At 42.5% G+C, this 15,527-nt stretch overlaps 1 protein-coding gene across 1 annotated transcript in view; it reads right to left on the reverse strand.

Moving 5' to 3' along the window:
* Window positions 1-15,527, reverse strand: part of PKP1 (plakophilin 1) — a 287,100-nt gene that overhangs the window by 249,053 nt on the left and 22,520 nt on the right. Inside the window, exon 2 of the mRNA XM_072137242.1 lies at window positions 2,795-2,898. Within this exon, the coding sequence (XP_071993343.1) occupies window positions 2,795-2,898 (104 nt within the window). The remainder of the gene's footprint in view (window positions 1-2,794; window positions 2,899-15,527) is intronic.

A 15,527-nucleotide genomic window follows, 5' to 3' on the forward strand; every position in this document is an offset into this window, starting at 1 on the left:
GCATCATGCGCTTCTTGCGCATCTGTTTACATTCCCCTCACCCGCCATATCCCAAACTTATAAGAACGCTACTACACTTAACTTGGTGCAGGCTGGGACCGAGTCTGACCCTGGGGCTGGTCATATACTGCCGACGCAGAGGATTGCGGGGCCTACCTCGGTCCAGGTCTCAAAGGCCTAGTATACCTCCTCCTCCTCCCACCCCTCCTCCACCTCCTCCTCCTCCGAATTACCATCCGTGGCCATGGCGCCATCAGTCGGTAGCTCTAGGCACAGCAGCAGTGCCGTCGCTAAGCGACAGCAGGCGGTGCTCAAACTGCTGAGCCTAGGCGATAAAAGGCACACCGCCCAAGAGCTATTACAGGGCATTCCACATCAAACTTGTTAACTTTGTCGCCACCCTGCTGTGTAATCCACAAAATATACTGGCAAACTTTTATCATTTACCGATATTATTTCAGCGCTTCTTGCGCATCTGTTTACATTCCCCTCACCCGCCATACCCCAAACTTATAAGAACGCTACTACACTTGATCTTATACAAAAGGTTCTTAGAAGTGCTGTTTGGGGAGTAGCCTAGAGACAGGGGCTTGGATTGGCGAAAGCTCGCCTGGCAGCGGAGCGCCAGCTCCATGCCAAGATCCAACTAACATAGTTTTAACTGCAGCACCTTTAACCCCTTAACGCTCTGCGCCGTAGCTCTACGGCGCAGAGGTATAAGGGATGTATGAAGAGGGCTCACGGGCTGAGTCCTCTTCATACAGAGGTGGGGGTTTTTGCATATTGCACAAAACCCCCACCGCTAATAACCGCGGTCAGTGCTTGCACCGATCGCGGCTATTAACCCCTTCAACGCCGCCGGCAAAGTCGCCGGCGGCGTTTAAAAGACGGCGGCGCGTGGGCGCCGCCATCTTTTTTCCGATCGCCACGCCCCCGAACGTCATCGGGGGGCGGCGATCGGTTGCCATGGTAGCCTCGTGTCTTCTTTTGACACGAGGCTATCTGGCAGCTGCAGATTCGTTACAATGAGCCAGTGGCTCATTGTAATGAATGTGCTGCAAAAATGCCATATATTGCAATACAGAAGTATTGCAGTATATGGTAGCAGCGATCTGACCATCTAGGGTTAATGTACCCTAGATGGTCTAAAAGATAGTGAAAAAAAAAATAAAAAAAAAAGTTTAAAAAATAAAAAAAATTAATAAAATATTAAAAGTTCAAATCACCCCCCTTTCCCTAGAACGGATATGAAACATAATAAACAGTAAAAATCACAAACATATTAGGTATCACCGCGTCCCAAAATGCCCGATCTATCAAAATATAAAAACGGTTACCGACGGCGGTGACCTCCGAGGCGGGAAATGGCGCCCAAATGTCCGAAATGCGACTTTTACACCTTTTTACATAACATAAAAAATGAAATAAAAAATGATCAAAATGTCGCACAGACCTTAAAATGGTAGCAATGAAAACGTCGCCTCATTTCGCAAAAAATGACCCCTCACACATCTCTGTGCGCCAAAGTATGAAAAAGTTATTAGCGTCAGAAGATGGCAAAAATTTTTTTTTCTTTTTTGTACACATTCGTTTAATTTTTGAAAATGTATTAAAACACAATAAAACCTGTATAAATTTGGTATCACCGCGATCGCACCGAACCAAAGAATAAAGTAGGCGTGTTATTTGGAGCGAAGAGTGAAAGTAGTAAAAACTGAGCCCACAAGAACGTGACGTACGTGCGGTTTTTTTTCAATTTTTCCACATTTGGAATTTTTTTTCAGCTTCGCAGTACACGGCATGTTAAAATAAATAACATTACGGGAAAGTAAAATTTGTTACGCACAAAATAAGCCCTCACACAGGTCTGTACACGGAAAAATGGAAAAGTTATGGATTTTTGAAGTTGGAGAGCGAGAAATGAGCCGGAAAACCCTCCGTCCTTAAGGGGTTAATCTACTACTAGTTCACTGCCTCCATACATGGTCCCCTTATCAAACAAGCTGTGTCAGGCAGAATTTTGGGTTGTTTTCATGGCTTCCATGTTAACTTTGTCGCCACCCTGCTGTGTAATCCACAAAATATACTGGCAAACTTTTATCATGTACCGATATTATTTGAGCGCTTCTTGCTCACCTCCTTTGGTTCCTCTCTGCCACCCATTGGTTTGAAGCCTGAGTCCATTTAGGGTATGTCGCCATGCCACTCTCTAGCCTGCCGCTGCTGCCGCTGCCTCTGCATGCCATCCCCTATAGTGTCAGGGTCAATTATTGGATGTTTTAGATGCTATCTTGCTTCATTCTGTCACTCTGTCATGGCCATGCTGTTGCCCATAATTTTGGCATAATGGTGTGATTAAGCAGCCTCAGAGGCATCCATGCATGCTGCCCCTGCTGTTTCCTGTCCATTTCCGTGGTGTTTCCATCCTTTTCTGAGGTTCCCAGGTGTTTGGCCAAGCTTCCCTGTGCAGAGCCTTGGTCCCCTTGAAAAATGCTCGAGTCTCCCATTGACTTCAATGGGGCTCGTTATTCGAGACGAGCACTCGAGCATCGGGAAAAGTTCATCTCTAGTCATTACTAGTTATGGGACCAACATAGCACTTAAGGTAGACATATTTGAAGGGGTGGTCTTACTAATGACATTCATTCCAAATCCTTTTTTCAGTATCTATGGCCACTGTTTTCTTGGACTGTTTAAAATTGCATTCTATTAAGTTTTATAGAAGTGAATAGAGGTAACCACCCTTGTGGACCACATCCCCATTTAACACAGGATTGACTTCTGAAAAACTTACCTGATAACACCATGTACTTCCACTCTGATATTTTTCATAATAATTTCCTGTACTGTTGCGGTTCATATTGTAAGAATCTTCTAGAGTCTCATACGCTGAAGCAACTATTAAGAAAATAAACAAAAAACAAAGCTAGTTTCAACATAATTTAGTGTTAATAATAAAATAGTTGTTACTTGCATCATGGTTGCTACCCTAGAGTTTTCTACCACATGGCACATAACTGTTCAAAACCTGATGGACCACATTATTTATCAATCTCGAGTTTTGAAAGAAAAGTTTTTGAAGAGGAAGGTCGACTCCGTAGTCGACCATATGCATAGTGACCAAAACCTTTACATAGAATGGGGGGCTACCTAACAAGGTAATCTTCCCCAAGGAAGGCCATAAACTACCACCAGCCATCTACTAGAAAAAGTAAGGGGCATCACGGAACAGATACAATACTGTGGATACACTACTTGGGTAATACATAAAAATTGTATAAGCACCAATATATCCAACCAATATACCTTAATATCACTATCTACTAGCTGTTTACCAACAATTTCTTAATAACTTCAGAATTGTATTATTATCGAAGCAAAATAGTGCTGGGCCTTTGCAAAAAAGTTTCTTACAAACCTTTATATAAAAATATTGAACTTGGAACCAAACGTAAGAGTACCTTATCAAAACGAGTAGGAGACTTTTTATGATACCCCTTAAGAAGCATGAATAAGACATGGATGTCCCTTTGTTGTCGCAGACGTCGATCATTCAGGTCAATCCAGGAGGATGCCTCAGAAACCAACTGATGGGTAATCCCACCCAATGATCCACAATCGTGCTTGGTAGAACATTGCGTAAGAAAGAAAGGGTTATATCTGTGCCGTCATTGTCTTCTGTTTGAAGACTACGGCTAAGAAAATGTTAATATCTGTTGGTGTCTCCCATGTGTGCAATGTGATTTAACCTTTTTTTTAAAAGGCTACTGGTGTATTGGACAGCTCCTCCACTATGCTCTGGGAGGTGTGATCGGGAGATCTTTTATATACCTGCCCAGTCCCATCAGACCTTCTGGTTATTTGTTTGTATCTGTTTTTGTGTTGACCCAGACCACTTGTGATTCTTGTGTGTTATTTGGTCTTGTTTTGTGTCTGCACAGTGTCTTAGGGAGACACCGTCCTCTTCGTTGTTCTGTGCCATCTTTAAGGTCCTGTCTTTCATCCTGTGCACCTCTGACAGCCTCCCTTACAGGAGGTGTCATCTCTTAACTTTCTGGAACCTGCACCCTTTTTGCACTGCACTTCTGTAGAAAAATCATGAAGATTGCAACAGTTCCCCCATCAATATGCAGTTGAGGGCAGCCGGAAAATACAATCTACATCTTGCAGGATATGTATCAAAACTGGTCGTAGGGAGTTACCTTGGGGCAAGGGACGGTAAGAAACCCTGTGTGCCATTTCAACAGCATACAGAGGCGTTAGCTCAAATTTACCAAACGTCTCTATTAACAATTCTTGAAGAAATATGTAGGATTATTGTTTTCGGTAAATTCAGGACCCTTACCACTTTTGCCACAATTATTTCAGCACAGCTGATTCTCAAACTCATCAGCCTTAGCTTGCAGTGTTGCAAAACTGTTGCTATTTTTCTTCAGCTCTCTAGCAAGAAAAAGCAGTTGATCTTCAATGGCCCCTCACCCTCTCCTCAGCAGCAGATATTCACTCTGACTTTTTTCAGGTCAAACAAAAACCTATCAGCTTTCATAGCTCCCACATGGTCTATAAGAGAAGACTATTGCATTCTAGGACAGAGAACCATTGCTTTGTAGGGCAGCTTTAAACACATCCATGAGGCTGAGTTCAGAAACATCTTCCCCAAAATCCTGAGAGGGAAGAGCGTTAGGAGAGTCCACAGCTTGCAACAGGGGGAGGGGGGGGGGGGGTCAGACCTTAGCTACACATTGGCGTCACCATCTTTGGCATTCAGCTGGGCATGGATCTCAGCTTGCACCCTTACATCAAACTATACCTTTTCCATTCTCCTCAACTGTGTCAGGAAGCGAATAACCTGCTCCAGCCACGTTCAGTGCCCATGGCTTATTTCTCTGTGCTTGATCCAGGCCTACTAAACATCACATGTAGCCAGTGCCTCTGCCCTGCGTCCATTCTGGCAGTGATTTTTATCCACAAGGGTCAGCATTACACCTCCTCAGCAGATTCTGCTGGTATCGGGCTGTAGATAAGTGGCAAAGGGGAATCATTTTCACCTATCCAGTGGATGTATGCAGGGTACCAAACTAATATCAAGCAGAAGCTAGTGCTGTGTGTGTCTTCTCACTCAGCCTGGTCATGCCCAGTGGATCTGCTTTATTATAGGAAATATGCAAACACATTTTCCAGGAGGTAAAATAGAAACCATTTCCTATTGACTACATTGGTAGGCAATCCCCTTAACATCAAGGATGACTTTGAGAAAACCAAACTGTAGATTTTACTGTTTCAATGTTTTTGCATTTCATCAGTACAACATAAAAAACTGGTTTAACTGTGTAAGAGGTTTTTGGCTAGGTTCAAGAAGTAAGTAGAGACTAAGGCCACCTCTGCAGGCATGTCAAGACATTGATGCTCCAGTGAGGAATTCTGGAAAATATGCAAATACATTTTTCATGGTGGCACAAGAAAAACCTTGTAAGCCAGCCCCATCAAAATCAAGCATGACTTTATCAGAAAACCTATTGACATGATGCGGAATTGTCCCATTCCATAAAATTTATTAGCATTTTTCCCACAGTTCCCCAGCAGAGCATCAATGGCTGTAAGTCTTCACTGCACAATACTAGGAAATGAGGACTTGTATTAGCAGTACTTTCAACAGCTAGCCCACATGCTCATTTGCTTTTCTAGGCTCATACATACAGTTGTGAATGTCAAAGCCCCTGCATAAGCCGACTGCCTGATGTGCAAACAGTAGAGCAGGTTCTATTCCTGCTCATTTTTGCATCCATGGCAGCCTTTTTCAATGGTCATCAGCAAGTGATGGGAGCTCACTCGTAAATGACACACAGGCAAATATATCTTAGTCTAATGTATGTCTATTGCACTCTGACCCATTGTAATCAATGGGCTTTTTCAGACTTGCATTTTTCTTCATGCACACATACACAATCACAGCATGCTCTACTTCTGCAAGTCACAATGTAGTCCGTGCAAGTGCAATACGTTTTTCACAGATCAATTGCCATAGAAAAGATAGACCTTAGTCCTGAGTCCTTTTCACACGCCTTCTCTGCATGTGAAAAACGCATTGAAAATGCATTGAAAACACCGAAAACAAACTGACTGAAAACTGATTGAACTCTGATGAAAAATGTCAGTTTTTCACTGACCAAACCCTGATTGCACCCTGATCAGATTCTGATGTGATCTCCATCGCAAGTGTGAAAGAGGCCTTACAGGCAGTTGTCATCTATAATGTGCAGCTGACACCCGCAGCTCCTGGAAACAGCTTCCGAGTGGACGTAATAGTATGTCACGGTATGGCAAGTCACTGCTGCCTGTACAGTACTATTACATCAAGCATAATAAAGTGTTTGTTTTCTGCATAACCTGCATAATCATAATTCCTAGTGGCAGTATTTAAATTCCATATGCAGTTAACTCGGTGAAAAAAAATGTATGCAACATTTTCTTTTCAACCCCAATTGACACATCTCCTTTATTCCTTGATTTGATTATGGGCATACCAAACTTATATAGGTATTATGTGGTTTTAATAGGTTTTAAAAATGAAAATCTTTTGCACAAAAATGTTTTTCTTCATTTTTCCATATTCTGACACTTATAAAGTTTTCATACTTATGGAGCTGTGTAAGGTGCCGTTTTTTGGTGGTACATGATGATGATCTCATTACTTCCATTTTGGGGACTGTACTTCCTTTTTATCACTTTTTATTACCATAAATTTTTATATGTTGCAAAATTACAAAAAAGTGATGTTTTGGACATTGGGGAGTTATTTTCTGTTACGGAGTTCACCACCAGGAATAACCGCTTTTATACATTGATACTTTGGGCATTTTGGAACCCGGCAATACCTAACATGTTTATGATTTTTATAGTTTTTTTTTACATCAATCCTAGGGAAAGGGGGGGGGGGGTTTGAACGTTAAGTTTTTTTAAAATTGTTTTAAATTTTTTACTTTATTATATTTCTAGACTACCTAGGGTACTTTAACCCTGAATTATTACAAGCTACAACCATCTGTGATGAGTTGCCTCTTATTAATCATTTGTGAGTTTCAACATGATTTTGTGACCACATTTTACATTAGGTGCAATAAAGGCAGAATCTTTGATTCTGGCACTTAAATGTAAGCCTTCCACAAGCTTTAAGCCTCTTTCACACTAAGCCTTGCAGATCACTTCAGAGTCTGATCAAAAAGCAGGAGTTCTGAAAAATAGTAAAGGATTTGTATAGGAGGATTTGACATTTGTCATTTGGGGCTCATAGTGAAAGTCGTAAATTCCAAGCCCACAAGAAAATGCGTTTTTTCACCAATTTCACTGCATTTGGATTTTTTTTCCTCTTCCCAGTACACAGCATCGGATATTAAATATCATCACTATGAAATTTGTTATGACGAAAACAAGCCATCACACAGCTCTTTACATGGAAAAATAAAAGGTATAGATTTTTGAAGGTGGGTAGTGTAAAATGGAAATGAAAATACAAAAAAGGGCCTGGTCATTAAGGGGTGAATTCTAGTCCATATTTCAAGAACCGGCTCGGGCCTCCTCCGCTGAGTCTGCCTTATTGAATTTGTGTCAGGGAATTCTTCTGTGGGAGAGTATGCAGTCCAGTTCCGTACCTTGGCGTCAGAACTTTCCTGGAACGACGCGTCCTTGTCTGCAGCTTTTAAGAAGGGCCTATCCTCTCAGGTTAAGGCCGCTCTGGCCGCTCGTGACCTGCCATCTTCTCTGGTGGTCTCATCTCCCTTGCCACCTACATTGATGTGTGGTTCAGGGAGCGTGCCGAAGAGTCATGTTTTGAGTAACCTCCAGTCCATCCACAATGCCTTCCTTGCCTAGCTCCGGCCTTCCAAAGATCGTTCCCGCTTCGCGTCGTACCACCAGCAGAGGAGTCTATGGAGGTGGATAGAGCGAAATTGTCACCCCAGGAGCGTATCAGAAGATGTTAGGGAAACCTCTGTCTTTATTGCGGTAGTCCTGAGCATTTCCTTGCCTCTTCCTTGCCTACGTGTAAGCAGTGCTTCTCAACGCCTGTTGATTCCAGTGCTTCTCATCGTTGGCTGCGGCAACCAGACCCAAGTCTCTGTCTTCTTGGACTCCAGCTCCGCTGGGAATTTCATGGATGCCGCACTGGTTTCCCGGTATCACATTCCTGTGGTCCTACTCAACAAGCCACTAGTTATTTCCTCAGCGGACAAGTCCTCTCTGATCCGGTACAATACTGCACTGAGCCGATAACCATGCAAGTAGGTGCTCTACACAAGGAGAATTTGTCCTTCCTGGTTCTGCCACGCTCTACTTCGTCTCTCCATCTCTCGTCTTCCATGGTTGCAGTACCACGCACCAGTCCTTAATTGGAGAACGGGAGAGGTTCTCCGCTGGGGCCCGGACTGTCAGTCTTGTTGCTTTGAAGTTACTCACCCAGTGCCTGTCTTGCCAACTACCCTGGTCGACAAGCCTCTGAAGTCTTCCAGCATGCTACCGAGACTATGCCAACGTTTTTTCTGAAAAGCAAGCAGAGGTCTTGCCTCCACACTATCCCTATGACTGTCCCATTGACCTACTGCCGGGTACGTCTCCTCCCCGAGGACAAGTATACCCCTTATCGGTGCCTGAGACCGAGGCTATGTCTGCCTACATAAAGGAAAATTTGCAGAAGGAATTCATCCGGAAGTCTTTTTCTCCCGCTGGTGCTGGCTTCTTCTTTGTATCCAAGAAGGATGGATCCCTCCGTCCTTGCATAGACTACCGCGGTCTCAATAAAGTCGAGATGAAAAACTGTTACCTTTTGACTCTCATCACCGAGCTCTTTGACCGCATATGGGGTGCCAAGGTTTTCACCAAGCTGGATCTGCGAGGGGCATACAACCTCATCCGTATTTGGGAAGGCGACGAGTGGAAGACAGCTTTAAATACCCATGATGGACATTTTGAGTATTTGGTAATGCCTTTTGGACTCTGCAATCCTCCAGCAGTTTTCCAAGAATTTGTTAACGAAATCTTCAGAGACTTGCTCTATTCGTGTGTCATAGTCTACCTGGACGACATTTTGGTGTTTTCTCCAGACCTACAGTCTCACAAGACCCACGTCCGACAGGTTCTCAGGCGCTTAAGAACTAACCATTTATATGCTAAACTCGAGAAATGCCTGTTTCGCCAGAGTAGGCTTCCATTTCTGGAATACGTAATTTCTGATAAGGGACTTCAGATGGATCCCTCCAAGTTGGCAGCCGTACTTCAGTGGCCTCACCCAGTGGGGTTACGTGCCATACAGAGATTTCTGGGCTTCTCCAACTACTATCGACAATACATTCCCCACTTCTCCTCCCTTGTGGCTCCCATCGTGGCATTGACTAAGAAGAATGCCAATCTGAGACAATGGGCTGAAGATGCCTTCACTAGATTGAAGTCTGCTTTTGCTTCTGCGCCAGTACTCGAAAGGCCTGACATGGGGAAGCCTTTCCAATTAGAGGTTGATGCCTCATCCATTGGTGCTGGGGCCGTCCTTACTCAGAAGGGGCCCAAAGGTCGTACCCTCAACTGCGTTTTTTTTTCTCAAAGACTTTCACACCTGCCGAAAGGAATTATTCTATTGGTGATCGGGCGGGAACTCTTAGCCATAAAGCTAGCTTTGGAGGAGTGGCGCTATCTTCTTGAAGGTGTTGTTAACTACAACCACTTAGGTAAATTTTTAACTTGGACAATTGCCTGGTTTATATTAAAATTATGCAGACCATCATGGAGACTTTCTTGTGTGGTACACCATGAAATGAGAAGGACTATATTTAAGATATCGTAGGATCTTTGAAGTGTGAGTTGCAACACCACTAGGTGTCAGTGTTGTGCTGTTTGTCTGACGGTGATTGTCAAATTGTTTTCTTAGTGGTAACGCTACAATGTTGCAGCTCTTGATGTGACTGTTCTATAATTAGATACAGTATCAATTCATTGAGCCATCTCATATTCCATCCCATGCACACATGTGACCCTGATGTTGCTGCTTTAAATATATGCACAATGGCATTTGCCAATCAGATCACTTTACTCCAGAGGTAATATAGATCCTATGTATCCGCATGCGCGGAAACTTAGAAATTGTGCGCTAGGTCGTACAGTATTCTGCGCATGCCCGGGGACTTATTGTCCTGCCCTCACTCGACTGGGGACTTCGCATGCGCGGAGACTTTGGATTTTATACTAACTCGTCCACTACTATGCGCATGCGCAGGGACTTAGGATTTCGCCCTTATTCAATTAAGGGTTGCAGTAATGCGCACGCGCGGGGACTTAACATTTTTTTCATCTCCCCTCTTGCGCCACGAAAGCGTAACATTATGCGCACGCGTGAAGACTTCAAACTAATGGCTGGTATTATAGATGATTCCATGTACCAGAAATCCTTCAATTGCAACAGATAGTCAACAGTAATAGGTAAGTATTTCTTTCTACGGTCCCAAATTATAGGGGGGGGGGGTTGGTGGGCGACGTGGGGGAGTAGTTGTATATATCTCATATCCCTGTGTATATCAAAGTTTGTTGTGTATATAGGGAGCTCAAAAGTGGCTTTAAAATTTTTTTTCCATTCATTTGTCCATTTGGAGTGTGTTGTATTCGTGATCCAACTCTAATTTGTGATTCAAAGGTCATTGTGTTGTTAGTCCATCATAATGTTATTGGCCTATCTTGATGTCACTTCATGTTTACATATATCTGGATCTTCCAGGGTCTAGTGTGATAAGTATGGTTAGATTCTTATTGGTTATTATTAATCAATTGATTTTCAAGAGGTCTGAGAACTCTTGATGGTAGAGACGAAAGTTTACATTCATTAAAGGTTTATCATGTATCTTAGCCAACACAATATAAAAGCCAGAAAAATACTATCTGGCATTAAATATGGAGAGATATTATAAGAATGCAGAAAAGGTAAAGCCTTCATTCAGGCCTTTTGGACTTAAGCATTCTAACCGCTCTATCCATCGGGCTTCCAATTGGAGCAACAATTTATCTATGTTCCCCTTCCGAGGGCCTATCTTAATCTGGTCTATAGCCCAAAATTTTAGATGGTTCATGTTGCCTCCATGCTTTAGTTTAACATGTCTCGCCAACTATGTTTCTTTATCCGTCCTGATTGTGCTAAGATGCGCCGAGATTCTCCTCCTCAGCTCCTGAACTGTTTTGCCCACGTATATTTTAGGACAGGCACACTGTGCTATATAGATCACATTGGCATTGCACAAGCAACATCTTAAATTAGATAATGAGACCCAGGAAAGATGTAGAGATGAGAAAGCATTACAGACTCTTCTAGATCTAGAGGAAGAAAATATAAATCGCCCAACAGGCATTAACCCACCACTCACATCTTTAAAACCAAGGTCCAGAAACACACCGCCCTTTTCACTTTATCCTATAATAGAAACATTTGTACAACTAGTCACAAAAGACATTAAGCGCATTAAAACCTATAGAAATGAAAAGAACTCAAATTTAAGCCGACAAGAACAACTAGCCCTCCAAAAATTGAAAGAAAACAACCAAATAATTCTGAAACCATCTGTTAAAGGTGGCAACACCGTTGTAATGGATTGCAAACAATATACAGAGATGGTGAAAAAAATTCTAGAGGATAGTGATACATATGAAATACTGACACGGGATCCGACCAAACAATATCTTAATGATCTCAAAGAAATCCTGGGTGATGGTCTTAGAAGAAATTAGATCACACTGGAGGAATATAAATATGTCCTGAATAATAAACCTACCATATCAACTATGTATGCCCTCCCCAAGATACACAAACAGATCTCACCTATACCAGGCCGTCCTATAGTATCTGGCACTGATAACCTGACACAAGGTATCAGTGAATATGTCGATAACATCTTGCGTCCGTTTGTATCTACACTACCATCGTATCTTAAGGATACAAAGGACGTGATTAACAAGATACAAGATATGTGGGTACCCCCAGGGACATTTCTAGCCAGCCTTGACGTAGAAGGTTTATATTCAAACATCATACATCATTTGGGTTTAACTGCAGTCAAAAGCTTCTTGGACACCAAAGGGACACAATTCGCTGATCACAATTACTTTACTCTGACACTCCTTGATTTTTTACTTTCACACAATTATTTTTTGTTTGGCGGTACCTTTTACCATCAGGTGAAAGGTACCGCCATGGGCACCATTTGTGCACCTACCTACGCTAATTTATTTCTTGGGTGGTGGGAGTCTGTCTATGTTTTCTGTGATGAAAACACATCATACACGGATCACATTTTATTTTGGGGCCGCTATATAGATGATATCCTCATCCTCTGGAATGGGGATGAGGACACTTTTTACAGAATGGTGGACACACTGAATAAAAATGATATAGGCATGAGATTCACTCCTGAGATCAACGCATTAAAAATTTATTTTTTGGATTTAACTATAAGCATAAATCACCTTGGGGACTTAGAAACTGCAGTATATCGAAAAATCACATCAACCAACAGCCTATTAAATTGGGATAGCTGGCATCCCAAACCCCTGAAACGGGGAATCCCGATTGGACAATATTTAAGAGCTAAACGCAACTGCTCCTCTGATGAAGCTTTTGAGACTGAATCTAAAATACTATACAGACGATTCCTTGACAAGGGTTATCCTAGAAAGTCTCTAAAACTAGCTTATAGGAGGGCTAAACAAACAAACAAACAGAGACATTCTAATCTCCGAATCAACAAAGAGACAAGAAAAAGAGAAGACAGTACGCTGTATAGGGACATTTGACTCCCGGAAGGGAGACATTCTTAACATCCTGAATAAATACTGGCCCATCTTACAGTCGGATGATGACCTGAAGGGCGTAATAAGTAACAGACCGAATATCACCTATCGCCAGGGGAAGAACATCAAGGATATGCTAGTCCACAGTCATTTTGAGCCAAAGTATAACAAAAAGGAAACGTGGATAACAAAATCACTAATGGGCTCCTACCCTTGCGGAGACTGCAGTTTCTGCAAATACATGTCAAAATTGAAAGAATTTTCCATCGATGGGAAGACCTACACTAGGCACAGTGTGCCTGTCCTAAAATATACGTGGGCAAAACAGTTCAGGAGCTGAGGAGGAGAATCTTGGCGCATCTTAGCACAATCAGGACGGATAAAGAAACATCGTTGGCGAGACATGTTAAACTAAAGCATGGAGGCAACATGAACCATCTAAAATTTTGGGCTATAGACCAGATTAAGATAGGCCCTCGGAAGGGGAAGATAGATAAATTGTTGCTCCAATTGGAAGCCCGATGGATAGAGCGGTTAGAATCCTTAAGTCCAAAAGGCCTGAATGAAGGCTTTACCTTTTCTGCATTCTTATAATATCTCTCCAAATTTAATGCCAGATAGTATTTTTCTGGCTTTTATATTGTGTTGGCTAAGATACATGATAAACCTTTAATGAATGTAAACTTTCATCTCTACCATCAAGAGTTCTCAGACCTCTTGAAAATCAATTGATTAATAATAACCAATAAGAATCTAACCATACTTATCACACTAGACCCTGGAAGATCCAGATATATGTAAACATGAAGTGACATCAAGATGGGCCAATAACATTATGATGGACTAAAAACACAATGACCTTTGAATCACAAATTAGAGTTGGATCACGAATACAACACACTCCAAATGGACAAATGAATGGAAAAAAAAATTTAAAGCCACTTTTGAGCTCCCTATATACACAACAAACTTTGATATACACAGGGATATGAGATATATACAACTACTCCACCACGTCACCCACCAAACCCCCCCCCTATAATATGGGACCGTAGAAAGAAATACTTACCTATTACTGTTGACTATCTGTTGCAATTGAAGGATTTCTGGCACATAGAATCATCTATAATACCAGCCATTAGTTTGAAGTCTTCATGCATGCACATAATGTTACGCTTTAAGTCCCCGCGCGTGCGCATTACGGCAACCCTTAATTGAATAAGGGCGAAATCCTAAGTCCCTGCACATGCGCATAGTAGTGGACGAGTTAGTATAAAATCCAAAGTCTCCACAGTCGAGTGAGGGCAGAACAATAAGCCCCCGGGCATGCACAGAAAACTGTACGACCTAGCGCACAATTTCTAAGTTTCCGCGCATGCGCATACTTATGTCGCGCACAGCGCACAATTTCTAAGTTTCCGCGCTTGCACATTTTTACATCGCAAGGAAACTTGTATGCAAAGGACTGGCGCACAGGTGAGAGACTCTTAGGGGGGCGTGTGCCTATGCACCCATACTCCCAGCCCTCCGTTTTGGATAGGATAACTTACCCGCAACAGGAATCACCATAGGTTAGGAATAAGGGGGAGGATACAGTGACGACACAAACGGAGGTGTTAAGAATCAGAGCTCGGCTCGGGAGAGCACACTCTAGCCCCGGCACCCCTGAGGACGCCTCTAATGTGGTGAAACATGTCGGGGGGGCGTTAGTGTGAAAAAATTTTTAGTTAGCAGACAAAGTGTGTGTGTGGACGAAATTGACTGGTTGAATATGAGGGAGAGACTAGCATAGGATCAATGCTATTGCAGTAGATATTTACCACTAAGTACAGGATACATAGGATCAATATTACCTCTGGAGTAAAGTGATCTGATTGGCAAATGCCATTGTGCATATATTTAAAGCATCAGGGTCACATGTGTGCATGGGACGGAATATGAGATTGCTCAATGAATTGGTAATGTATCTAATTATAGAACAGTCACATCAAGAGCTGCAACATTGTAGCGTTACCACTAAGAAAACAATTTGACAATCACCGTCAGACAAACAGCACAACTGTATATAGTCCTCCTCATTTCATGGTGTACCACACAAGAAAGTCTCCACGATGGTCTGCATAATTTTAATATAAACCAGGCAATTGTCCAAGTTAAAAATTTGCCTAAGTGGTTGTAGTCAACAACACTTTTTAAAGAAGATTATAATAAAAGTAAAGTTTTAATGACTAAAGAGTTTCAGTGAGGCCTAAGGCCTTTCTTGTAAATAGTATCGATATATGGACTCAGTCAAACGTCCACACTTTCTTCTTTTTTCTTTATCTTCTGGAAGGAGCTCGTCATCCGGTCCATATTTATACTGACCAAAAGAATCTCCTGTTTCTCCAGACCACTCAGTGACTTAATCCTTGTTAAGCTCATTGGTCTCTTTTCTTCTCCCGATTCAATTTTTTTTTTTTAATCCACTTCCGTCCTGCGGAAAAAAACGTTAAGGCCGATGCTCTCTCCCTTGCTTCGGATGTGGTTGGAAAAGACCCTGCACCTAGTCATATTGTTCCTCCGGAACGTCTGGTTCTTGCAGCTCCAGTGGACCTGCGGCAGCTTCCACCAGGCAAGACGTACGTCAGACCTGCCCTTCGGAAGAGGATTCTGACTTGGGGACATTGCTCTTGTGTGGCTGGACTCCCTGGGGTGCAGAGTTCCATAGCCCTTAT

Source organism: Engystomops pustulosus, chromosome 2 (genome assembly GCF_040894005.1).
Source record: "Engystomops pustulosus chromosome 2, aEngPut4.maternal, whole genome shotgun sequence".
Classification (NCBI taxonomy): domain Eukaryota; kingdom Metazoa; phylum Chordata; class Amphibia; order Anura; family Leptodactylidae; genus Engystomops; species Engystomops pustulosus.